The sequence below is a fragment of the Falco peregrinus genome, chromosome 1 (genome assembly GCF_023634155.1).
Source record: "Falco peregrinus isolate bFalPer1 chromosome 1, bFalPer1.pri, whole genome shotgun sequence".
Taxonomy (NCBI): Eukaryota; Metazoa; Chordata; class Aves; order Falconiformes; family Falconidae; genus Falco; species Falco peregrinus.
In genome coordinates this window covers 41,692,060-41,716,845 of record NC_073721.1, presented here as the reverse complement: position 1 = coordinate 41,716,845, position 24,786 = coordinate 41,692,060, and the positions used below count along the sequence as shown (strand labels likewise).

Genomic DNA, 24,786 nt, shown 5'->3' with positions numbered 1-24,786 from the left:
GGAGTCGGCAGTCAGTTTGCGTTTGACGGACGCGGCGTGTATCCGGTATCTTTCACAGTGGGAGGGGGTGTTGTTCTGTTTCGATGGACGCGAGATGTACCCAATAGAGCTAGAGCGGGGAAATTCAGGGGCGGGCCCAGCCCCTCATCGGCCTCACGCAGGCCCAGACAGGCGGCGAGGCGGGGCCGTCTCTTGGCCACCCGATGGGCAGCGCTGCTAGCCAATGACAGTGCGGCACTGAGGGCGGGAGGCGAGGCCTCCACCTGACGGGCAGGCGGGCTGCCCTATCAGGCGGGGCAAGAAAGGGGGCTGATTCTGGAAGCCATTACGCCAGCGTTGCAGGGTGGAGGCCGTTGAGCGGGGCTTGCTGGCTGGCGGTGGTACGCAATTTGCGTATCGTTAGCGGTGCCAAGGGGGGAGCGGGGGGGGACGGACGCCTCCGGGCCCTGAGGGGCCTCGGGGCCCCCCTGTTGTCCCTGGCCGCGGGGGTGACCAGGCCTGGGGGGCCCTGCCCCCCCTCGGCCCTGCCCAGCCTCCCCCAGGGCCCCCCGGGCCTGGCCAGGCCCCCCAGGCCTGTAGGTGCCCCCCAGTGCCCCCTCCCCGGTGCCCCCCATGGCCATGGCGTCGCCCCCGGCACCCCCAGCCAAGAAGCGGAAGATGAACTTCTCAGAGCGGGAGGTGGAGATCATCGTGGAGGAGCTGGAGCGAGGCAAGCACCTCCTCATCAACCACTTCAACGCCGGTGTGCCCCTGGCTGCCAAGGCTGCCGCCTGGCACGACATCCTGCGCCGTGTCAATGCCGTCGCCACCTGCCACCGTGAGCTGCCCGAGGTCAAGAAGAAGTGGTCTGACCTCAAGACTGAGGTGCGACGCAAAGTGGCCCAAGTCCGGGCTGCCATGGAAGGGGGAGGCGAGGGCCAGAATGGCAATGGCAATGGGCCAGAGAGCGAAGACCCGACAGGCGCTGCAACCGCCCCAGTTATCCTCACCCCCATGCAGCAACGTATCTGCAACCTGCTGGGAGAAGCCACCATCATCAGTTTGCCAAGCGGGGACTGCAGTGCAGGTGACAGTACCGAGATACCCATCACCGCGTCAGCCACCACAGTCACCTTGACCCAGAGTGAGTGCTGCGCCTGCTGAAGATGCTCTGTTCTGAATTGGAAGGTCATATAGGGGGCCCTGACACCCGCCTGCCAGGAGCCGTGAGCCCTGTATGGGGAAAGCCCCAGCAAAAAGGAACCGCGGCACCTCTGTAATGAAAATGCCATTCCCAGTATGTCCTTGTGCTGTAGGGGATTGGCTGCAAAATACGCACGTGCCGAAAGTCAGCTTTGATAGTGGGGCTTGGCCTTAAAAAAAGGGAAAAAAGTATCCTTTGCACCTTATAGATTCTTCAGTCCCCCTCACTGGGGACAAAAGCAGGAGGAGAAACATCTCCAGGGCTGACTTTCCAGTCTTCCCCAAAGAGCAGCTGTCCTTCTGACAAGTGCCATTCTGGGTCTTGCCTTTGCCCCTATGTCAGTTGGTTAATGCTACATGGAAAGATTGTTCTGAACTGGAGGTCAAGAAATTATTTTGTCTAGACAGATATGGCATGCCCAATTACTTTGGGCCGTACAGCCTAGAAGGAAGCTCAATGAGGGTGGAGTAGACTTAAATAGGTCATTTTGTGCATTGCTGTTCATTGTATGTTATCTCACTGAGCAGGCAGTATTCCTGTGATATTCTTTGAATAGTCCTGTAGATAAAAATCCCCGTATGGCAGCTACTTCTTACTCCCTTTCTGTCCTTTGTTCTCAGTTCCTGCAGAGACAACCTACCACAGTCTAGAGGACGGAGTTGTGGAGTACTGCACAACAGAAGCCCCCACCACAGTCACCACTGAAGCACCCTTGGAGATGATGGCGCATCAACACGAAGTCTCTGCAAAACCCCAGGAGCTGAAAAGCCGAATTGCTCTGAACTCAGCCAAGCTCTTGCAGGAACAGCGAGTGACCAACTTGCACGTGAAGGAGATTGCCCAGCACCTGGAGCAGCAGAATGACTTGCTTCAGATGATTCGTCGCTCTCAGGAGGTGCAGGCATGTGCCCAGGAGCGGCAGGCACAAGCCATGGAAGGAACACAGGCGGCACTGAGTGCCCTTATCCAAGTCCTCCGCCCCATGATTAAGGACTTCCGTCGATTTTTGCAGAGCAATACACCCAGTCCATCGGTCACCACTGACCCCAGCCAGACAGGGCAGCAAGATGGCATGATCCAGTGAAAGAAACAGTGATGGAGGTTTAGGTTGGATATGAGGAAAAATGTCTTCACCAGAAGTGTTGTCAAGCACTGGAACAGGCTGCCCAGGGAGGTGGTAGAGTCACCGTCCCTGGAGGTGTTTAAAAGACATGTAGATGTGGCACTTAGGGACACGGTTTAGTGGTGGGCTTGGCAGTGCTGGGTTAACGGTTGGACTCGATGAGCCTAAAGGTCTTTTCCAACCTAAACAATTCTATGGGACATCTTTCTTGGAAAAAAACTGCCTGTGCTGCTGGTGGACACAGGGAGTGAGGGATGCTAGCTCTTGTCAATGTGAAATGGCTCGCCTTGGAGACTTGCTGAGCCTAGAAAGCTTTCTCTGCTAATCTTATGCTCATCTGCCTTTTCAGACTCATCATACAGAGTCATAGCAGGATGTGTAATAAACAAGGAACTTAACATTGGTTGCTTTTTTCCTCAAACAGTAGATTTATTTAAAAAAAAAAAGTTATTTTTTAATTTCTGTTTGGAAAAAGCTCTCCTGAGTATGACACCTCTCTATTTCTCTCTCTCAAGATCTGCAGCCTTTAACTGACTTCTAAGGTCAAGAGTCTTGTTGTGATATCACAGTACTGCAGCTGCCAAGGTACAGTTACCATAAACAGTAATTCACGGTAGTGAATGCATTTCTGTCTCTTGCTGAAAGCATTTACTGGAAACGTGGTACCGGATGTGGTATAACCTTCTCTCTGCACTGGGAGTTACGGCTACTGCCCTTACAGCATGACATCCACCCCATGCAGACCACCACCAAGCCTACATGCAGTTTAAATCCCACCCACATCCCCCAAGGATATGAAATAGTGCATTCTCCTCATGTTCCATCTGCATGCGGTCATGAAATTTCACTGTAAACTTGGTGGATGTGATGAAAATTTCATGTCTTGTTACCAGATACTGTCCTGGGATATGTATTGGAGCAATGTCTTGCCTGTCTCAGCGTAGTTAATACACAAGGGCCTGGGTGAGTTTTGCTCAGGTGGGTGTAACAGGTGAAACTCCACCTCTGTCTCATCTGTATCGTTTGTCACCTCCGTAATACCTTGATTCATCAAAGTGGACCCGGACTACAGAGTGTCAGCCACACAGTAATTCCCAGCATTTAGGAGTTTGTCAGCAACTGTTTTAATTGAGTGAATTTTGAAGCATTATTTGGTTCTGCTGGTGGCAGCAGTATTTGTTCTGTACTTGTTAGGAGCTGGAAGCAAGTACAGCTAGCTGTTCTTTGTTCGTCTGCTAGCTGGCTTCAAGTGGCATTCTGAGAAATGGGTGTGAGGTTCACCTAACTATTTTCTTACCATTATACAGGGTGAAACAACATTGCAACCACATTTCTCTTCTTTGAGGTGTTCAGACTGTGGGGTTTGGTCCTCAATGAGAAAGCTTAGTTTCACAGGATGGTGAACACAATTCTCACAGACTTCATAAACTTTCAGATTAAAGCTCCACTTGTACATACATGGAAGCAAACTTAAAAAAGGAAGCATAACTCTTCTTCTCCCTGTACCTTGCAAAGTGTAACACATTTCACAGGCTTGTTGCTTGCCAGATACTACTTTTGAAATAGAACTTTTTGAGAGCTGGTATTTGCTTGCTGTTAAGTCTCCTTTAGGGCTGAGATGTGGTGAACAACAACTGATGAGGGAGTGAATTTGCACAATCAAATTAAACCTTTACACAGCCTTTTATGGGGGGATGCTGATGCGGGGGCCCTGGTTAGAGTAGCCGGTGAGGAGGCTACCAGTGCTGCTCTCTGGCCTTTACTCATCTTCCCTCACCTGCAAGTCTGACAGGGGAGAAAAGGATGGTGCAGAGAGAAGGATTTGGCCCCTGGAAGACTCCTGACCCTTTGGCACTGACATCTCAGTGCTGAGTCAGGGCAGCATCAACTGCGTCTTCCCACCGTGTCCAGCATCTCACTACATGAGTAACACTTGCCTGACTCTTCCTCTCAGACTTCATGGATTTAAATCAATTGCTCAACTGAAATTTATTTTTAAAGTGAAAACTATGTCATATGTGCTGGTTTACCTCATTTGTGTAATGTTCTCTCCTTTACAAATATGAATTTTAATAAAAATACGGTTTTGGTAAACAGGCTGTTTCAGTTCATCAGTATGCTCCAGGGCAAAAATGAGTTTGCGACAAGTTTGGCACACAGAATCCTCGCTGAGAAGAGGCCAAAGAAAGCTGTGAACAGCCACGTGTCACAGTAGCTTCTTGTCATTTGTGAACTTTGTGGCCTTGTATTTACGTAATTATGGTCTTTTTCAAATAACAGCTTTTACAGCCTTACCTTGCAGCAGTAATTTCATTGTGTATGCCAGATTACTGAAGTATACTAATCTTCCAGCTGCTCAGAAGTTGCCACAGTAGCCTAAAGTGATGCATGAAGTACCAGCCTTTGGCTTTAAATTGCAGCGTGCATTTTTACAGTGACTAAACACTTAACCTGTGTTACTGTTTCACAGGAGTAAGCCTGTTGCCCTTGAAACCACCCATTTTTCTTGTCATTTCAGGATAATTGCAGAGCTTAGTCAAGCCGGCAGCATTCAGGTGCAAGTTCCAGGTACACATTTTTGTCTCATTAAAAAGATGTAGCAACATTTTAACTATAGGGTGGGCAGTGCCATGAGGGGCTTGGTTATTGCTCACGACGAGGTCATCAAATTTGGGGAGGGAGAAGTGTCCCTTGAAGTTAAAACCAGGAGAGCAGGTAAACAGGGTGCTTACAGGGTGGACGTACATGAGCAGGGCATTCAACTAAACAGAGAACTGGTGCCCAAGCAGAACAGAAGTTATGAGGTAACATCTATAGATGTTCATTTGTGCTCCTCTACTGTTCTTTTTGTAACTAGAGATTTGTTTTCAGCATCCAGAGCTGGAAAGAGCTGTGCAGGGATGTTCTGCTTCAGGGTACCTCAGAAGTGAGGGCAAGCAGCCAAGCAGTGAACAGCACCCTACGTACTCCCTGCAGGAAGTTTAGTGAGGGACTCTTGGTGGGTCAGAAGATAATCCTTGCGGAAATGGGAGGCAGCGGTCGAGCTGCTTGCAGCACCACTGGCTGCTTGAGGAGCAAAACTGCTTGTGATGTGTGCAGCTCAGGCACGGCTTTCCAGGAGATGGCACTGCGCAACGGGGCGAGGCGCAGGGATCTGAGTTGCAGCGAAGTGCTGCGCACTGCAGGGCCCTGGCAGGATGGTCCCAGAAGCGACCCTTACCCTTGTCATCCAGACCTTTTGTGATCCTCCTTGCTCTTCTCATTGATGAATCTTTTCAGGACTGAGAGTCCAGAGAGGAAGAAATTAAATGGGCAGAGCCCAGCGATGAGGAACACTGGTACCCCTAGGAAAGCCAGGATGCCTGGGAACACAAACTGGGTCCCTCTGCTTCCTGCAAACAGGGGCAGAGGGCACAGAGATGGTGGGAGCTCACGCCTCTGGGATGAGTTCACTGCAGAACTGAATGGGCATGCACAAGATAAAAAGAATATTAATTCTTCAGTTATAAACAAAGGGACAGATTTTAAGATTTTTTAGAAGACCACACACAAATATATGTTAGTATCCCACAAGTACGGCACACTGCCATAGCTACAACACAGGTCTGGGACCAGATCCCCCTGGGACAGAATTATATTACCCAATTACCTTTACTTCCTCCAGCATGTTTTTTACAGTTTGTCAAGCCTTTTTGGCAAAGCGTTTTTCTGTGGGGTTTTTTGTTGGTGGTTTTTGGTTTTGGTTTTTTTTTTCTGTGGCCATCTGAGAGGCTACTGCCAGCAGGTAGTCAGGTAGTCGGCACAAGTGTGGACTGTTAAGTCTGAAAATTGAAGCATTTAAGAGTCTTTATCTTTCTTGAAAGCATCTGACAAGAAGCTTCATGGGAATGATCATCACAGCTTCCAAGCTGTGTTCTGTGAGCAGGAATGAAGCCCACATGACCTGCAAACTGTTTATGAGCCCTTGGGTCCCAGCACTGCAAGGTGATTAACCCAAGGCAGAAGCCCAGCCCCAGCAGGGACAGTTTCTGTTGCCTCTGCTGCCTGGGATCCCAAATTAGAGGCTGCCCTGTCAAGTGGGAACCACAGACTTACAGTTGTTTCTGCTGCATTTGGGGTAATAGCGGCACTTGTGGGGCTGTAGCCAGAAGCACAGAACCAGTGGGAGAGCCCACGGCTAGTAAGTCTCTTGTCTGGCAGAGTGCTGAAAGTGACACTTGGGATACAGACACAGGATAATGCTTAATAAACACAACAAGCCTCAAGGCAAAGTGGATCCCAGTCTGCAGATTTTGGAAGGGGCAAACCAGCTCCAGTTCCACTGACAGGCCTCCTGGGAAGAAGCACAGTCCTGCCACACATTCCCAGGACACACTGTAGCAGACATGAAAAACAGTATACAAAAAAAGCCAGGCAGCTGGATTTTCAGGTCTAGCCACATGTTTGGGGAAAGGAATCCACCGACTCCAGATTCCTGCATTCCCTTTGTCTCTACAGATAACAGGATCCCCTGTCCTGGCAGGCCAGAATCCCACCGTGCAGGTGTGTCCTTTGCATGTCCAACAGGAAACCCAGCCTGGCACAGAAAGTGAAACAGTTCCTGGCCTTTATGATGATTTCAGTTAAGTACGGAACTAGTGAAAAACACAAGCAGATCAAAGCAGAGCTCACAGCCTGTTATTAAATAACGCTGAGAAGGTGCAAGCTTGGAATAACTCCACACTGTAGGATAATCCTATGTAATGGGGATAGGTACCCATTCCCCTCACAGGGTTTCCAGCAGCCTGCACACTACAGATGGGGCTTATACCATTGCAGTGCCCTGCCCCAGGGGCCTGTACCCCCTGCCCCATTTCGGGAGCTCTCCAACATGGGTCTGGCCCCCAGCTCTGGGGAGGGCAGCCTTCTGCTGCAGGCTGGGCACCCACAGCTCCCATGCAGCTCCTTAGAGCAGGTGCATTGCAGGTGCTCGGCCACCAGCAGCGCGAAGAACAGATTTATAACATAAAGCATTGTGTGGTAATCTTTTCTTTTTGGATGATGAGGCTGAAAGATCATTAAAGTTATTATAACAGAGGTTACAGGTGTAATACAGGAGAGCTGTTGCGGCAACGTGTATAATTTAATTTCAAACTTTAATAATTTGGCTGCTAGGACAAATGGATTACCATGATGACGTTTTCCAGAGGAAGGTGCTGATGATGTAGTTTACAGGGCTTGATGATTTGCTCACGTATCTGGGATTCCCCTGGGATTAGAGATTGAATTTGATGGCTCACCAGATGCATTACAGAATCTAACTCGCTTCACCTCGCTTTTTGTTCCTTATGAATTTACCTTGCCTTGTTTCACCCCTGCTGCTTTATCTCACTCCTCGAAGCGACGAGGCAAGAAAAGCATCTGTTCCTGCTCACTCACAATCCCGAGGCCAGCAGAGCAGAGAGATGCCAGCCCCTGGCTGGCGAGACACACCCCTCCAGCGATAGCAGAGGTAGGGTCAGACTTAACTGCAGAGCCCAAACAGATAAATTATCCCAGACTGATAAAACAATGCTCTGAGCCAGCAAAAGTCAAGGAAGTCGTGGCAGCACTGGGGAGGGGCACCAGCAATGGCTTAAGTCAGGGAGAGCACGGGGCAGGGATGCAGCTGAGGTTCACAGAGCAGAGGTGAGGTGGGCACAGTGGGGCCGAGGTTGTAAAGGAGAAATCAACAACATCGGAGCCTGGGGTAAGCAGAATCAATACATATCGCAGTGCCCTGTTCACACACACACAGCCCCTCAGTGAATGGATTGGACCTGGCTCGGAAAAGAATACAAAGCCAGTGGAATGGTGGATGCATGGAGGTACCCTGCACCCACATCCTCTCTGTGGTGCCTCTGTGGGGCTCTGGCTAACTCACCCACGCACAGATCAGCAGAGGCACGTTCAGAGGACCACTGTCCCTTTAAAAAAAGTGAATTTGTCCAGAAACGTCCAGAAACAATTATCAGCATAAACACAGAAAAATCAGCAGGGTGAATTTTGAACTAATGAAGATTTAATCTCTAAGTCATGAGACTGCATTTGTTAGGAAAATATACATACCCCTGAGAATCCAGCTACAGTTGCTATATTACACACTGTTCAGCAGCACACTGGGCACCTTTCCAAATCCATTTATTTTTAACATTAGTCACATTATTCAATTAATTATAAAAACACTGAGGTTTTCAAGAGACATTTCTGATAAAACTGCAGAGTAAATATGTATGAGAACAGCAAGGATTAAAATTTCTGTAAATTTTAGCATTTGGGGCTGTTGCTATAAACAAGAAAAAGTCCTCCAAGGAGGTTACTTATCAGAGTGAATCATACCAGATAACACAAAGCCTCCTCCCACACCACAAACAGAGATCGTTTGTCCTTTACCTAGTGATGGAAGCAAAAGATTGACACACATGTCAGCAGTATGCTCAGAGAATGAGAAGTGTGAGGACTGGGCTGGATTCTTCAGATGCTTCCAGCATTCAAGCATTCCAGCTTGGCAAATATCAAATATTTAGCAGACTGAGCTCTTTCCCAATAAACTGAGAAACAGAAAGCAAAAAATCCCAGCCCATCTCTATTTCTTCAGGCCTTGAAAACACCAGATATCAATTGATGGAACAATTCAAGCCCTGCCTTTAAAAGCAGCCTCCACAAACCCTGCTGTATGGGAAGACTGGTATCTCCTGAGATGATTTCACTGTACCAATATGAAATGTTCTCCCAGCAGTCTGTGCATCTGCTTAACCTGGTAAGAAAGAATCATAACAGCACATTTGGCTTAATCGGCTTTTTAACTTCTATCCAAGCATGTTGCCATACATTTTACTAGCAGACTTCTTTTTTTTTTTTTGAAGGCTCATATTGTGGTAGAATTATTTGATAGCCCTGATATCATCTGCATAGATGGCAAAGATTAAAAGCAAGGAGTCTGGGCATCAAAGCCTGGCAAAGAGAGCGAGGACTCCCAGGCTTTCATCCAAGCTTTGCCAGACATGCAAATCGGCCTTGGGAAAAGTCTCTCCCATATGAGCCTCAACTTCTCTGCCACAGAGGCTCTTAGGCATATCCCTAACTTTAAAAACCAGGCAAATCATGTTGTTGATTGCAGACTCCTTCAGGACAAGGAGAGACATTTTGTTCTGCTTGCCCTTAAATGATGGAATCCCGCCTAACCAGGGAACCCAGCCACAGCACAGGACACAGCAGCAGCACATAATAACAGGGAGCCATTTTGATGAAGAGATGTGTTTAACTGGTTGCCACATCTCACACACGGAGGGTGAGACTCCAGCTCCCGGCCCTGCCTTGTGCTGCCCACAGAGGTGTGCGGTGCCAGGGCTTCCCTCCTGCACCAGGCCACCCAGCTCAGCTGCTGGTCAGCCTGACCCACAGCCCGCTGTGTGGTACCCGGTGGCACAGAGAGGACAGGGCGGCCACGCCACCATTTGTGAGGTGGCGCACAGACAGCACATGGGACATGCTTATTGGGAGAGATATCACCGGGAGATGCTTGAGCAAGAAAGGCACTGAGAGAAGGACAGGGCAAACTGTCCTGGCAGTCCAGAAGCAGCGCTGAAGAGGACGCAGAGAGGCCCCATCTGTCAGAGCTGCAGCCCCATCACCTCAGCCCAGGCAGGGGCACCCCTGACTGCTGGCTCCAGGGCCCGAGGCCTGCCATCACCTCAGCCAGCCTGCTCCAGCCCCCTCACTCCAGGGACTGCTCGGCCTGCGCAGAGGCTATGGGACACCTGGGGAGGCCGGAAGGCCCAAGGAACCCCCCTGCCCGGCAGCCACACGACTGGCCATACAGCCAAGCCGAACCGCGCTCCCTCCGCCCGCCCCGCTGAGGCGACCGTAGCCGCAGATTCCCCCGCTTCCCACCCACCGCCTCAGCCAGGAGGCGGGCCCTACCGCAACCGGCAGCCTCCGCCTCCAGTCCCCGCGCTTTCTTCCCCGCCCCGTGCCGGAGCAACCAATAAAATCTTGCCTCCGTCGGCCCACCGCTTTACTGCTTGCCCAATCGAGTGTCGCCGCTCCCGCGCTGCCCTCCCCGCTCTCGGGAGAGGAGGGGGTTACGTAGTGACGGAGTGGTATTCCCGAAGTGCGGGGGTGGTGTAGCGCTGCTGTGGGGCTGCCTGCGGCGTTGGCGTAGCGGCCGCAGTTGGCGTAGCGCTGGCAGAGGCGGCTGTGACGGGGAGCAGCGGTGGTTGTGGCGGCCGTGTGAGGAGAGCGCAGGAGGTGCGAGCAGGGCCGGGCAGGCACCGGGCCGGGACCGGGCCGCAGGTCGGTGGAGCGGGCCGGGAAACGGCCTAGACCTCCTGTAGGTCAGCTCATGATTGAGGGGCCGGGAGGGGGGCCGAGACCTGGCTGCAGCTCGGTACGTGGTTCATGAGGCCAGAGCCGGGCTGCGGCCCGGCCACAGCCCAGTGCCTGACCCTGGGGCTGGGAGAGGGGCAGAGACCTGGCTGCAGTTCGCTCCGTGGCTCCGCAGGGCCGGGAAGCAGGCTGAGACCTGGCCGCCGTTCAGTGCGTGGCTCTGAAAGTGAGCCGACACCTGACCGCAGCTTAGTGCATGGCCCAGGGGTGCTGGGCACAGGCTGCGACCTCCCCGCAGCCTGGTGCGTGGTCCCCAGCACCCGAAGGTGGGCTGAGACCTGTCCGCATCTCGGTGCACAGCGCAGGGGGCTGGACGGCAGGCTGAGACCCAGCGGCAGCTCGGTGCAGGGGCAGGCTGGCTGCGGCTCACGGAGGGGGCTGGTGGTACAGAGCCATCGCCAGTGTCACCCCTCGCTCCGCTCTTAGGTGGTGGCCGCAGGAGAGGGGTGCCTCAGCAGAGGTGCCTGGGCCCCGGCGCAGCGGGCAGAGCCGGCTGGATTCGCCTGCTGCAGCCTGAGCGGGAGAGGGTCTGTAACACGCACCCCGGAGCTCTGCCTGCGTTGGTTTGCAGTCAGTAATGGTTAGTATCGGCGAGGATTGTTTACTGCCGGGTGTTCATAACCTCGCCCCTTTTAGATGCTAATTATCTTTTGCCTCCCTGGCTTAGGTGTTTCGTAATTGTGTAATGAAATTACCATCTCCAGCCCCAAAACTGTCCTGTGCAGGGCAGGGCTTGGTGTGGACCTGGTGCTGGGCGAAGGCAGCGTATTCGGTGGGCCTGGCTATTGGACAGCCAGATGACCTGATTCGGTTGTTACACTGTGTAATATGGAGCAGACTGCCTCCCCCGCTCCCTGTGCTTTCTCCATTTATAAGATACAGGTGCTAACACTTAGAGCTGGTTGGAAATACAGAAAAGAACAGATTTTTGCATATCTTGAGATGGCTCTTGTTAGACTACCTGTTAGACTGAGCTTACTTTATAAACTGCTTCTAAAGATGATGGGTGAAAATAGAGCTGATTTTTATTAGCTGCTCTGCAAAACAGAAATTATAAGGGGGATGACAACAGTGAAGCTTGCTGTAGGCAAGAAGGGGAAAGAGGATGTTGGGGCCAGGCTAATTGGGGCCATACCTCTTAAGACTGGTATGAGCCTGGACTGAATGTTACCCATCCAAACAGGTTTTAGAGGAGGAGGAGGAGCCCAAGACTGGCTGGGACTGATTTACTCATTTCCCTCCCAAAGGCTGACCCGAAGACCTGCATCAAGCAGTTGCACAAGAGGAGGTAGAAACTGGAAGCTCTCTGAATGTGCTGCCCGCAGACTTAAGGCTTCTTCAGAGACTCAAGATGACTTCTCACAAGAGATGCTTTCTGGAGGGGTTGTGCTGAAGTCAGAGCACTGCAGCCTGTAACTGGGACAGCTCCGGCTGGTCTGGAGCTGAGACAGACTTCTCTCCCTCCCTTTTCCCTTGGAGATGTTGCAGAGATTTAATCTGACCTCTTCCTCCTCACCTGAAAACTGCCGTGGCGATGATCCCACAGCCAGATCCGACCACCAAAGAGAAGAGAATTGTGCGTTTGAAGCTGGGCCGTCGTTGTAACTGAACTGGAATTTACTCCCTGCTTGCGCTCCCGGAACGAGTGCCGTTCCTCTGCTTGTCTGTGTGTGTTTTGAGCCGCTCCTCCCTGAACTTGTTTGGAATTCCTGGGCTTTCCATGCTGAATTTGCCCATGGCTTTCCTGATGAAGAAGAAGAAATTCAAGTTTCAGACAAGTTTCACTCTAGAAGAGCTGACTGCTGTCCCCTTTGTGAATGGGGTTCTGTTCTGCAAAATCAGGCTGCTAGATGGAGGAGACTTTGCTAGCTTATCTACCAGGTAAGAAGCTGTTGCAGATTTGCTTCCTGGCTGTGTTTCTTTCCCTGGTTATTCTTCACTTGAGCAGTTTAGCATATGGCTACCATTTGCCTGCCCCTTGATGGTATTTTAATAGTTCTGTTGTAGGGCCCCACATGCCACATCATTCTCCGGAGCAGGGGAAGTACATAGCTGGAGAGCTCTGAACCTGGGTGGTGTTGGCTGATCAGAGCTGGATTGAGTTTTTCAGAGATGTGGGGAGGGAGCGGGAGTTCACCCCTCTGAAAGGGATTGGGGTTTGTGGATGAAATCGTTCCTTGCCCAAGGTCTCATGCACTATTTCAGATCCTATGCTATATTGTTTTCATGCCTGACTTGAAACTCAACTCTGCAGAAAACTGTATCTAAGCAAATCAACCCTTCCCAACTTTGCTTTCCCCCTTTGATTCTGAATTATTGCTCTTAGTAAGAGTGGAAGTAGCTTGCTTTGCATTGCAAATTGCTGTGCAAGGGAAATGTGCTGCCTGGAGTCAAAGTCGTCAGTGTTAAAGACACGGTTTATCTCCTTAAACTGATACCATTGCATCTCCAAGTTTACAGCTGCAGTATTTTCTTTTTTTATGTAATCTGTCATATTGGAATTGTTCTGCTGCACGTCTTAGAAGATTGTTCTGCCATCATGTATTGGCATTTCTCTTACTCCTTCAGGCAGGTCTCTCCCCACTCCTGCTACTAATTGCTAATAAAAACTTGCTTTGTTTCCAACTGTGCACATAGCTTATCACCAGCAGTATGCAAACGTGAATTCCATAACAGCCCAGACTCGCTTTCTTTCTGCCTCAAGATGTGAAGGAAGCCTTCAGTGGCTTTCAAAACCTGTTTTTTTGCTTTCCTGAGTGACTGCTCAGTTTTAAAGGTACAAGATTAGTTTGTGCTAGCTGTTAACTGCTTTATCCCAAAGCTAAAGCCTGTTTTGGTCTGGTTTTCCTCTTTGGGGTGCTGTACACTGAGCTTTCTCAGGAGAGATTTTACTGGGTAAGCGTAAAACATTTCTGTCTGGCAAATAGAAGTGGTAGGGTATTGCTTAAAGCTTGGTTTTTCTTCCAGAGGCATGATGCAACCTCATTTGAAGTCTGTAGAAGCCGTGGGTGTGGAACACCTCCAAAAATGGACTTTGAATTAATTTCTCTTTTGAAGAAAATCTATCAAAAGAGCTTTTCCTTACAGTGTTCTCCCCTGAGGCTAGATCCTTGGGTTTGATGGAAGCAGCTTATCTAAGGAATTCAAACAGTATGTGAACTTGGAAACAAATTAACCCCTCTGCTTCTTGGAGTCATAGTGAAATGAGTTGAACTGGAGGATGTCTCAGGAAAAGCCTGTGCTGACAAATGTCGATCTTCCTCTCCTTGTCATCCCTGAAAGCAGCTTCTAAGAGCTGTCACTGGGGTTTGCTGATGCTGCCAGCCGTTTGGATTGTATTGAGTTGTTTTCTGAGCTGGCTGAGCTTCAGCAGTTTGCTCAGTGCGGTGCAGTGCAGATGTGTTCCAGCAGCAAAATCATCTGTAATTTAAACCAAACGCATACATTACTCTCAACCAGCTCGATTACTTATAAACGAGCGAAGAGGAAGTAGGCTGTTGTGTTTGCCGCTTTTCCCCTAACCTGTCTGTACTCTAACTGAAAGCACATGGAAACCTGTTCCTGCTTGAAAAGTTTCAGGTCACAGTGGTATTGAGTCATTTGACCTTTTCCAAATATTTTCCCCAGTTGCAGTTAGAGAAACCCCAGGAGGGATGAATTTCCAGGAACGCTGAGGAGAAGAGTTACTGTGCAGAGAGGCTCCTAGGTCATGCCTTGGCTCTGTTCTATGCTGCTCTAGTCATTTCCATGACCTTTTTCATACTCCTTCGATCTGGGAAAAGATTAAAGGGAAGGACATGCTGCCTCCATGTTGTGTTAGAAGTCTGTATGTTATTTAAGATCTGTGATTGTGTCTCTGAAACCCACTGCTTCCAAAAATGATTGCGTTTGAGGTTGTAATGTCTGTCAGGTCACCTTATATGAGCTGCTTATGTAAAAAAAATCTGGTGTTTGCTTTGCAATCGATTTGGGCTTCTTCAGCAGTCTGTGGCAATAGGAGGTACATAGTTGTGATTGAGCAAACCAGTAGCTGGTTCTGCCCGTGAGTTGTCAGCGAGCTGATCTGAACAAGGTGTCCCATGGTGTTTGGAGTCTGTAAACAGGGGGGATAAGTAGGTGTAGGAGCTTTTCATAGGACACACTAAGTCACTTTTTCATCAGTTAAGTGACCTATGATGTGGAAGAAAGAGTGTTGCTTGAAAATGTAAGAATCTCCAGAGACATTTTTTTTTCAGGTTATTTACAATAAACTTACTTGGCAGCTTGTGCATGTCTGTGGCAAGAGGTGGGGATGTGAGATATATATCCAGTGAGTTGCTAGGTGGCACTGGGTTAATTTGACCTGTGAGCAGAGCAGAAGTGGGAGGCTGTACTGCTAGCTGTTGCCCATCCTGGTCCCAAGTCCACTTCAGCCTGGGCTGCGTGTACCTGCTGCAGCCTGACGCTGTGGGTCTGGTGGGGCACACCCCGGGCCAGGACCCCCTCTCAGGCTGTGAGCCACTCACACCTCTGCTGCCCAGGCTGGGACAAAGCAGCCTGGCTGGAGGGGAACTTGTCTGAAATGCATCAAGACTTAACGCTCTTAGGAATTCAAGGCACACTGGAAAAGGTCCAGGTCCTGTCAGCACATTCAGCTTTGGGGATCTGCCTCTCGGGTTTTCCGGTTGGTGTTTTTGTTTTTGGTTTTTTTTTCCTTGGAGGCAGGTGCCCTTTTTCCACGCTTGCTGTGCTCAGACCTTGCATTAAACCATGGGTATTTTAGTGACAAAGTTGCAGCTGTAAATATCCTTTTGTTTGTCCTTTCTGCTTTGTAAAATCTCCTTACGCACTGGTGGGGCTTCTGAGGATGTCACCTGTTTCATTTTACAGTACTCTGCGTGAAAAGCATCTATTGTCTGTGGTTTATTGCCCTGCCATTGGATTACAGAAGCTGGTCTTCTGAAAATGCACCTGAGCCAGGTGTAGGCCAGGCAGGTGCACTATTTCCCCACCGAAAAGTACCAATATATTCCTTGAATGGTATTAATCCAGATACTTAAATAGCACAACTGCCAGTGAATTCGGTTGCCTCCCAAGTATCTTTAAAAATAGCAGGCACAGAGCAGTAGGGATGTATTCATGGCAACAGTTTTTGTGAAGCAGATGGGCTGCTGCGTTTTGTACGTTTGAAGCTTTTTGGGGGAGTGCACATCTTTGTTCCTAGAGAGATGATACAATAAGCTCATCGGGAGGTTTTGGATCTATGGATCAACACAGGCAGGAGCCTGGATGTCCAAACGAGTGCCTAAACTACAAGCTGATGTAGTATGTACATGTACATCTTTGGGTATCATAGACGAGGAAGACTTGATTAAATTTCCACCCACTCCTCTCCGCTTACAGTGTCAGTTAATGTTGAGTGACAGCCAGATGCTCTTTACCTCGGTGCTGATTGATTTCTGGCTGCATGTTGGCAGCGAGCGTTACCGGTGCATGATGTGAAGGAAGTGGAAAGCCAGGTGTTATCCACAGACTCCTGACACTTCATCCTACATAGTTCTATTAGTGTGCCAACAGTTTCATTCTGGTATTCCTGGATTTGAAGGAGGGGATTGTACTCTGAAAGCCCTGGCTGACTTTAGAGGAAAGACTGTTGTGCATGAGTTGAGCAACTCTGAGGACATTTCCCACCTTCCTCATTGTCTTCTGGAGGCACCTCAGGCCATAATTCCTTTGGGACCGTGCTTTGCCAAGCACATGCAGCATTTCAGCTTTCTGATGCTGGCACTCCTGCACCAGTTGGAACCAAAGAACATAGTTTGTCTCCTGCAGCCCAGCAGCTGTTTACATGCAGGCTCAATCCATTAAGAGCTGACCCTGTTAGGGTGATCTGGCCTCAAAGTATTTCAGTACTGTAGCCTGAACAGAGAGTGTTCTTAGCCATGCAATTTGTAATTAAGTGAATGTGAAAGGCCACTTCCCACACTACATGCTTTTTTTGTGTGTGTGTCTGTCTGTCTGTAAAGCTGCACCCAGAAAGCCAAAGGAAACACTGATATTTGAGGAGATGTCTCATACTGATAGCTAGCTCCCTGTGGACTGAGGTCAGCTTTTGTGTTAAGTGTGGCTTTTTCGTCTCTATGTAGGTACAGACCTAAAGCTACTTGCTTTCTTCAGCTGGTGGGATGCAAGGCATCATTATGTCTTAGCGGTATACAGGACTTTCTCATTTCTGAAGGACATAAATAAAGAGTGAGAAGCATTGCCCTGCTAACACAAGGCTGGTGATTCAGAAGCTTTTGTGAAAGGAGGTGTAAGTCGTAACCACCTCTAAAATGCAGTTCTCAGTGGTGAGAGAAATCGACTAATTCACTGTCTTTACATAATAGTCACCGTGTCTGATGCTACAGGATTATTCAGGTAACTAGGTTCACCACATTTGGCTCTTTCAGACTGGGAATTTGTTAATTGTTTGGTTAATCAAAGACTAAAGAACTGATTTGGCCCAGTTGAGATCTAAACCTTCACCGGTGTGTGCCTTAAAACAAGGGTTAGGTAATGAAATAGTTTCTTCTAGAGTCAGTGTCTTCAAGAGGGAAGAAAACTTGCTGCAGTGAAAGGAGAGGATCGCTGGCTGAGTTCTGCCTCTTGACTCGAGTGGGCTTGCCATGGTTTAGTAAAGGAAGGAACTCAGTTGTGGCTCTAAACCAGGGGTCCTCAAACTACAGCCCACGGGCCGGATACGGCCTCCCAGGGTCCTCAATCCTCAATCTGGCCCTCGGTATTTACAGAACACCCCCCCGCCCTCCCCCCCCCCCCCCCGCTGCCGGGGGTTGAGGGGGGAAACCAAGCAGCCGCAGATGACTGCCTGCCACTTCATCCGCGCTGGCCCCCTGGTTAAAAAGTTTGAGGACCCCTGCTCTAAACCGTTCTCCTAGTTCCACGTTTTAGGATGATGCATGCTTGGCTCTATCCTCTGCTAGTGCACATGGTGTGATAGCATATTTTAAAAGTGCTTTTGTTACAAACATCTGAAAACTTAGACCTTCCCTATGTATATTTATATCCCTAATATACAGATCAAGAAAGTAAGTTTTAAGGCTTTAGAGCAGCTTCACATGCTAACATGCTTCTTTCCTAGCTGCACCTTCAGGAACGGGCTGGGGGTGTTAATGGAGAAGGCATTTGAATACAGCCTCTAGAAATTATTTGTAATAAAACATAACCTGTTTCAGGATAATATTAAGGCATGGTACCTGCATTGCTTGTGTTCTGAAATAAATACAGACACTAGACAGTAAAGATGAGAAAAAGGGGTTTCATTCCAACGGTGTAGCTAAATGTAGGTGAAAGTTGTGAAAGCAGCAGCCTGGATGAGGTTTAACTTCTGGCAAGTGGGGCTGTTGGAAAAAGTGCAGAAGTGATACAGCACCGTGAGGTCTAGAGTTTACAGAGCATTTCTGTCGCCTTTTCTGTGCTCTGGCTGCTACACCTGCAGGGTCTGATGGCAGAGGCTTTGGGGTGGGTAGATTTTACTTTGTGTCAGACTTGCCTCCTCTTCCTGTTGCCGGTTGCTGCATTGGAGTCTGTCGCAAGACGAGCAGAATTACATTAAAACTTGCCTGCCGTGGGGGCCGTATCCTGTTGAGTAAAGAACAGTCTCTGTTCATGCTCTGACTGCTGTTGCTCAGGCAGGGGCTGCTTTGTTGACCAGAAGCTGTAATCTAAAGCCCTGTAACTGATACGCTGTGTGTACAGCATCAGTAAATACGTTCAGATACAGCCGGCTTTCAAACTTCCCCCTCATCACAGATTCTGAACTAGCATTGCTTTGACGGCTAACTCTTAGCAACAGCCTTATCTGCATGACTTAAGCAGCCCATGGCTCAAAAAATTACTCATTGGAAATTAATGTTCTACTTTGAGACTCGGGCCCGGTGGCCCACCTCATTTGCAGCATGGCAATACCATCAGCTCTGGCCGAGGACAAGGAGAGGTAGGAGAGGGTGCCTCCCGCACCTCTTAAGACATGTATTTATTTCTGAAATACAGGGGGAAACGTAAATGGCTTCCAGTCTGTTTATTTTTGTGCTCTTGAGCTGCCATCAGTGTTGACTCTAGCTTTGTAGCTGTATTTCTGAGGAATTCATGCGTGCCTTCAGGAGCCTGTGGTCTGACTGCACAGTGGTTGGTATTTTAATAGGCCATAAGTTGCCGCTGGCAAGTTGTTCTGGTACCAGTCTCTAGATAAATGAGGCAGGTACAGATTTATTCTTTATTATTATTTTATTGCAGGAAACTATATCTGGTAGTGTTTCAGGCAAGAACCTCCTGTCTCCCTCGGATCAGAAACCTCCCTCACTTCAAGACAAGTCTGTATGCTTGCAAGCGTGACAGAGAGGGATGGTGAGCTCTTGCAGCATCCACCTGTGCTCAGATCTGTAAGGTCTCATCCATGCAAGGACAGATGGATGTGGCTCTGGCAAACAGGATATGCTCTGCACCCTCTGTGGGCTGCCAGCTTTGTGCTGGGCTTGCAGCCTGCTCTGAAACTGGTCAGGAATTATTTTGTAGCTTATTATATAATAAAACATAAGCCTTTAGGAGTGCCCTGGACCAACATTTGCATCCGCTTGTTTCTTCTGTAATGGCCTGTGACCTTATTTCAGTAATCCATGCTGTAAAGGTGATTATTTCAGGTGTTACTTCAGGTGGCTGGATGTGTTACCCCATCCCAGTACCAACTGCTTACGCTGCATGATGAGAGGCCTTTTTTTTTTTCTTGCAGTTTATTCATACTATGCCAAGTGCACTTGCTGGGAGACACGATACACATCACTATTGTAACTCCATACTTGGCATTGTGATGTCTGTCGTACCGTACAGTGGGACTCAGCATCTCAGTTTAGTCCCTGGGTTTGAAAGGCACTTCCCACTAGACAAACGGTTGTGGCTGTGTTCACTGGATGAACAGCCGCCTTGTTTGGTGTATTTTTAATCTGATGAGCAAGAAAGGGAATTGTTCTGCGTGATTCAAAATTGCTGATCTTCATGGATGTCATTTTCACGTGCTTCTCGTGGGTCTCCTGTGTAGTTCAATTGATAAGGCTGATGAGGAAAAGATTGAGGAAATAAGATGGGGTTATGGGGATGAGGAAGAAAATTAAGAGGAAGCACATGGAAACTAGAGGATTGGGAGGAGGCAAGTGAAGAGACAGGATGTTTGAGATAAGCAATAGCATATACAGTCAGTATAATGGATGCTTTCCCTGCAGACAGTAAGTAGCTGAACTGGCAAGAGAGGAGGATTATGCCTTTCCTTTGGCTGAATTTATCACAACTCATTGGTGAGAGGAGGCCTCGAAGGAGGTCCCATGTTGTAGTAGGAGATGGGACTGGAGCTAAAAATACTTACACTGCTGCATGCTTTATTCTAAATAAGAAATGAACCCTGTCTGTTCAACCTGAAAGCACAGAGGCTGCTTACATGGGAGGGAGGAGGAGAGTATATGGATTCACTGTCCTGGAAGGGCTAGAAAGCTGCAGTGCTAATTAGCAAAGGAGCTTTACAGACCTACAGAGACCATCACCCCCGCATGTGGTTGGTAACTAGCCTGAAATGTGCTCTCTGAAATGAACAACTAAAACTAGAAAAATTTCTTTTGGGATTGCCACTTCCTAGAGCTGCATGTTTGCCTCAGTGAGGCAGGTCCCTTCCCTTGCCGTTCAGTGTACCAAATGTAGAAATTTAAGATCTTGTTCAGTGCCTTTCAGAAATCACCAAGCATTATGCTCCAGTCTGGCTTTGCAATGGAAAACCAAATCAAGGAACCCATAACAGGAAATCCCATGAAAGGGATGTGGCCTCGGGGTTTCATTGTGGGGTAGTCACATACCTCCATTTTGTGTCCAGAATAAAACTTCGTATGAAATGACTGTGGCAAGACGTTTCACTAATGGATATTGGGTTAATGATCAACAGACTCCCTCAGCCAGCTGCCATATGAAAGACCGGTCAGCACATGCCTACCTGTGCTCCTGCCTGCTGCCAGAGTTTCCATTCCTCCTGAAATGCAAGTTGTGAGTGTGAGGAGTACAAAACAGGGAGCCCAGAGCGAACCCTGCCAAAGGTTTCCAGTTGCCTTGTTCTCTAAATGCAAATGGCCAGGAGAGGGGGAAGGAAAAGCTTGTCTGGAAAAACTCAGGCTTAGAAAATTACTTTTTTTCCCCAGCCTTGTATCAGACTTTCAGGCTTTATCCACCCTTGAAACAACAAAGGTGAGGTTGGGTGGGGTTTTCAGTGGATTTTTGCTCGAATGTGTAGAGGCTGGGAAGAGGGTTGCCAGCTTGGTTGTGTTTTCACTGTGCTTTTTCTGTTTCTCTTGCTAGTCCCTGTTCTTCCCATTATCACCTAGACTGTGCCTGCATGTCACAGAATATGAGGGAGGAATCTAGGATATCTGTAATTCAATGTTTCCAGATCTTTTAATGCTCCATTGCGTGGAACAGAACAATAGCGTTCACACTTTGACGTAGATTTGCTGTACCAGGTCAGCCCCAGCTAGTGCAGTGTCCTGTTTCCAGTCTAAGCAATAAAGGCTGTTCAGAGGTAGTCCACTTGCCTCTGTTACAGATTATGCAGTAAGCCCTCTGCAGAAGAGCTGTTTCCTGGCTTCTATCAGCAGCCTGTTACGCTTTATCTCATACTTAGGTAACACAAAGCAATTGCATCTGCATAAATGTTGAATTCCTTTCAAGTGCAGTGCAGCTCATCTTTATGCCTTCAGTAGCCTGCAGTGCTCCTTGCACAAGGAAAGCCATGTTATGGAGAAGCATTTTTTCTAAAACTGCTTCTTACATTTGCTGCCTTTCTTCTTTGTTGAATACCCTTTTCCTGCTGTACAGGGAGTGGCTGATCGCACTCTGGCCACTGTTCTCTTTAAGGTCTGTTTCTGATGTAGGTTTATAGCAGTGGGTTTTCCTGCTTTCCATGCAAGTACCCCTGTTCTTCAAAACTAATCTGCATGTTGTCTTCCCCCTAGAAGTGAGGCATATGCATCTCCAATGCCATTTGCTCTCAGTAGGGGAGACTGAAGGAAATGTGTCTGAGTACAGCTCGTAGTGACAGCCACAGAGAAGGCAAAAACTCTCAGTTCCTCAGAAGCCTGCTCCTGGCAGCGGAGCAGTGGGAGCCTATGCTAACATCTCCCAGGGGCTTAACCAGCACCAACTGCTATTGCAAAATGCAGAGCTCTCCCGTGTTCTGCTTTTAATCAAGATGTAATTTATGAAATTACCTTTCTCTGATTGGGACAAGCTGCACTGTGAGATACTAGTCTGTCTTAGAGAATTCTGTTTGTCTGGAGCTTGCTCCAGAGGAGCAAAAGCAGCTCTTACTGCTCTGTCCCTCCCTTCTTGCTGGCTCTGGCATAACACTGGCTCTGACATGCTCCAGAGTTGGGGCAGAAAGGAAGGGAGAGTTGGGACAGGCAGGGTCTAGAAATCCCAGCCCGTCACCACCAGCACGGTGATGAGTCAGGGGGAAGCAGGCTTTACTCGGCAGCCTCTTCTAATTTGCAAACCTCTTCTGCTGGGTAGCCTTTTTCCTGATAAACCCTAACAGCGATAGATATTAATGGAGGGGACAGAGATTCAGGGAGAATATGTTTGTACCTTGTCCTTAAAACCAGTGACCTGGTTTGTACGGCTGAATGGTGCCTTAATAAAGGAACCATCATAAAGCACCTGTATTCATTGTGGAATGAAAAAGCTGCTGTTAATATATAAAGGGCTTTCTCCTGGACTATTGTATTGGTTTTGACTAAATGTATACCATACAGAAGTGACTCATAGGGGAACACGTCTGAGCACGGTAGGGTGTTACCTCTTGAGTAACTAAACCTACTTTTAGCACCAGGATTGACTTCAGGCAGCTTATTTACTGAAGGGCTCTTCAGCGTGCTCAAGCCAAATTGCAATGATGTTACATCACACAGTATTAATGAAATTATTCCAGAAATTAACTTGGCCTCATGTGCCAAGTTAATTTGCACTATAAAGACTTCTCTGGTACACCTATATTAGCAAACTTTCCTGCTTGAAACGGGGTTGGTATTGGCAAAAAAATGTCACTTAACTATTCTGGCATCAGTATGCCTTCACATGTCATAAATCTGCCTTAGAGGCAAAAAGATTTGTCTCTGTGTACATCGCTTGCGTTAGGGATGTTGTTCCTAGTCTTGTGTTGATTCCCTTCAGGGTTTTCGTTTTCCAGATGTACTATACCAGCAAAGTGCTGGAGTACTGAGTTGACCCATGTCTTGATTTTTCTCATCTTGGGGGTTGGGGTGGGGTGGGGCACGCGTAGATTTTTGCCATGTCTTGTACCCTGTGTTGTAGGGACATTATCAGGGTTTTCCCTGATAAGAGTTCACGTTGCTGTCCATCTTCACTAGGAGTTTAAACTTAGTCAGCAAAAGGCAAATCTGGAATCTCTCAGAATGACAGCCGATGCTTATGGGATAAAGAAAGTTTATATCAGCAATGGATAATTGGTGAATCTTCATTTTTACATCTACGGTTTGCCAGAAGTTAAAAGGTTTTCTAAGCTACAGTGTGATACAGAAACGTGTATTGCCTGAAATATGGTGGGTAAATACACCTTAACCTTGTAAGTGTCTGTATGGAACAAACCTCGGAGTTTTTCTGAAGCATTTGGGACCTTCTAAAGCCTTAGTTCCTCTGTCTGCTAGAACCACAGGGGAAGTCTGAATTGTGATTCCTCTAAAGGGCAAATGGGCCCTGGGGGAGTCAGGATTTCCTCCCCTGCCCCCCTTTTAACCTTTGTGGATTTTACTGTGCAATTGTCTTGGTAATGAGCCTGAACCCCCCTTGCTTCTGTGCCCTTCACCCCCCAGTAACATGGAGGTCTCTCAGCTCGGGTTTGCTCATCTGCTGTATCTCCAGCTGACCGGGCTGGAGGATTCAGGAGCCCTTCTTAGTTAAGTTGTCCCCATGCCTGTTTTATGCATAGAGTACATATGATTGCTTAGCAGTCACAGTTGTAGAAAATCAGATCTGAAAGGTATTTATGCCCAGAGTTAGAAAAGTTCTTCACAGTGTGCTGGGAGTGAACTGCAAGGTAGCCTGGTCCTCTGCAGCATGGAGCAACCACGGGAGGAAGAGGAACAACACATCTGAGACAGGCTGGAGAATGGAGCACCAGTGTCCAGCAATCTGAGTGTAGTGGCTCGTGGCTGACCTGGGCAGACTCAAGTGAAACCCACACTGCAGACCTCTTCTTGTTTCTTCTGTAACTGAAGTCCACGTGGATTTGCGTATGAGAGGAAAGCACTTCTGGTGGGCTTGGCAGCCTGGCGCATGGTTTGCTCTTGGCTAATCCAGCTCCAACGTAGTCTATCAGAACAATAGAAGTAGGAGTTGGTGTGGTGACTCAGTGCGTGATCAGAGCTCAAAAAAAGCAAATGCGTCTTTCAGCGTTCAATACACACGTTATTAGACTTCTGTTTAAGTAACTGAGTCATCTATTCTGTTATTCCTTTCTTTACACTTAAGAGTTTGGTGGTTCTTTGCTTGGTTTTGCTCCTGGCACATGTCCCTGGCCTCTAACCAGAAAGAGCTTGTGCTCTGTAGATGTGGCAAGAAGTCCTTGGATATGTGCTGCTTTGGGTTGGTCTGTCTTCAGCACAGCATGTAACAGTAGATGTATTGCACAGCATTTAGTGTTACAGTCCCTTCTTGTCCTTGTTTTCCTGATGTCCCTCTTTTCTTCTCTGCTTCAAGATGACAGAATGTAAATTCTAAATACCTCAAAGCAGACTGGCTCTGCTGGGCATGTCCTGTCTGTGAAGTGCCATGTACACGTTCCTTGCTGCTCCGCAGCCGAGTCTGTTAGAATTATTTCCCCTTGCCTTCTCCTTGCTCCACCCTTGCTTACCCTTCCAAAACTCATCTGACTTGTTCTATAGCTTAAGTTTTAAAGGGTCATTATTCTGTGACTTTCTTTCTCCATTTGGCACAATTTTTATTGCATTATGCAACGTCTGCTGTAGCACTCAGTCACCAGCTGCATGCT

At 48.4% G+C, this 24,786-nt stretch overlaps 2 protein-coding genes across 5 annotated transcripts in view; both read left to right on the top strand.

Annotated features, from left to right (window-relative positions):
• Positions 1-58: 58 nt before the first annotated feature.
• NAIF1 (nuclear apoptosis inducing factor 1) lies at positions 59-4,400 on the top strand. Its single transcript, XM_013294327.3, has 2 exons — positions 59-1,123; positions 1,804-4,400. Exons 1-2 carry the CDS (start codon positions 613-615, stop codon positions 2,265-2,267), a joined length of 975 nt encoding a protein of 324 aa, XP_013149781.2. The 5' UTR covers positions 59-612; the 3' UTR covers positions 2,268-4,400.
• A 5,956-nt stretch (positions 4,401-10,356) lies between these two features.
• Positions 10,357-24,786, top strand: part of EEIG1 (estrogen-induced osteoclastogenesis regulator 1) — a 38,652-nt gene continuing 24,222 nt past the window's right edge. Inside the window, exons 1-2 of one of the 4 annotated variants that reach the window (XM_005231288.4) lie at positions 10,357-10,574; positions 11,960-12,593. In XM_005231288.4, the coding sequence (XP_005231345.1) occupies positions 12,433-12,593 (161 nt within the window). In that variant the 5' untranslated portion in view covers positions 10,357-10,574; positions 11,960-12,432. Of the gene's footprint in view, positions 10,620-11,895; positions 12,594-24,786 lie in introns of all 4 variants that reach the window. The other 3 variants (XM_027778204.2, XM_027778202.2, XM_027778203.2) reach the window with 3 other exon arrangements.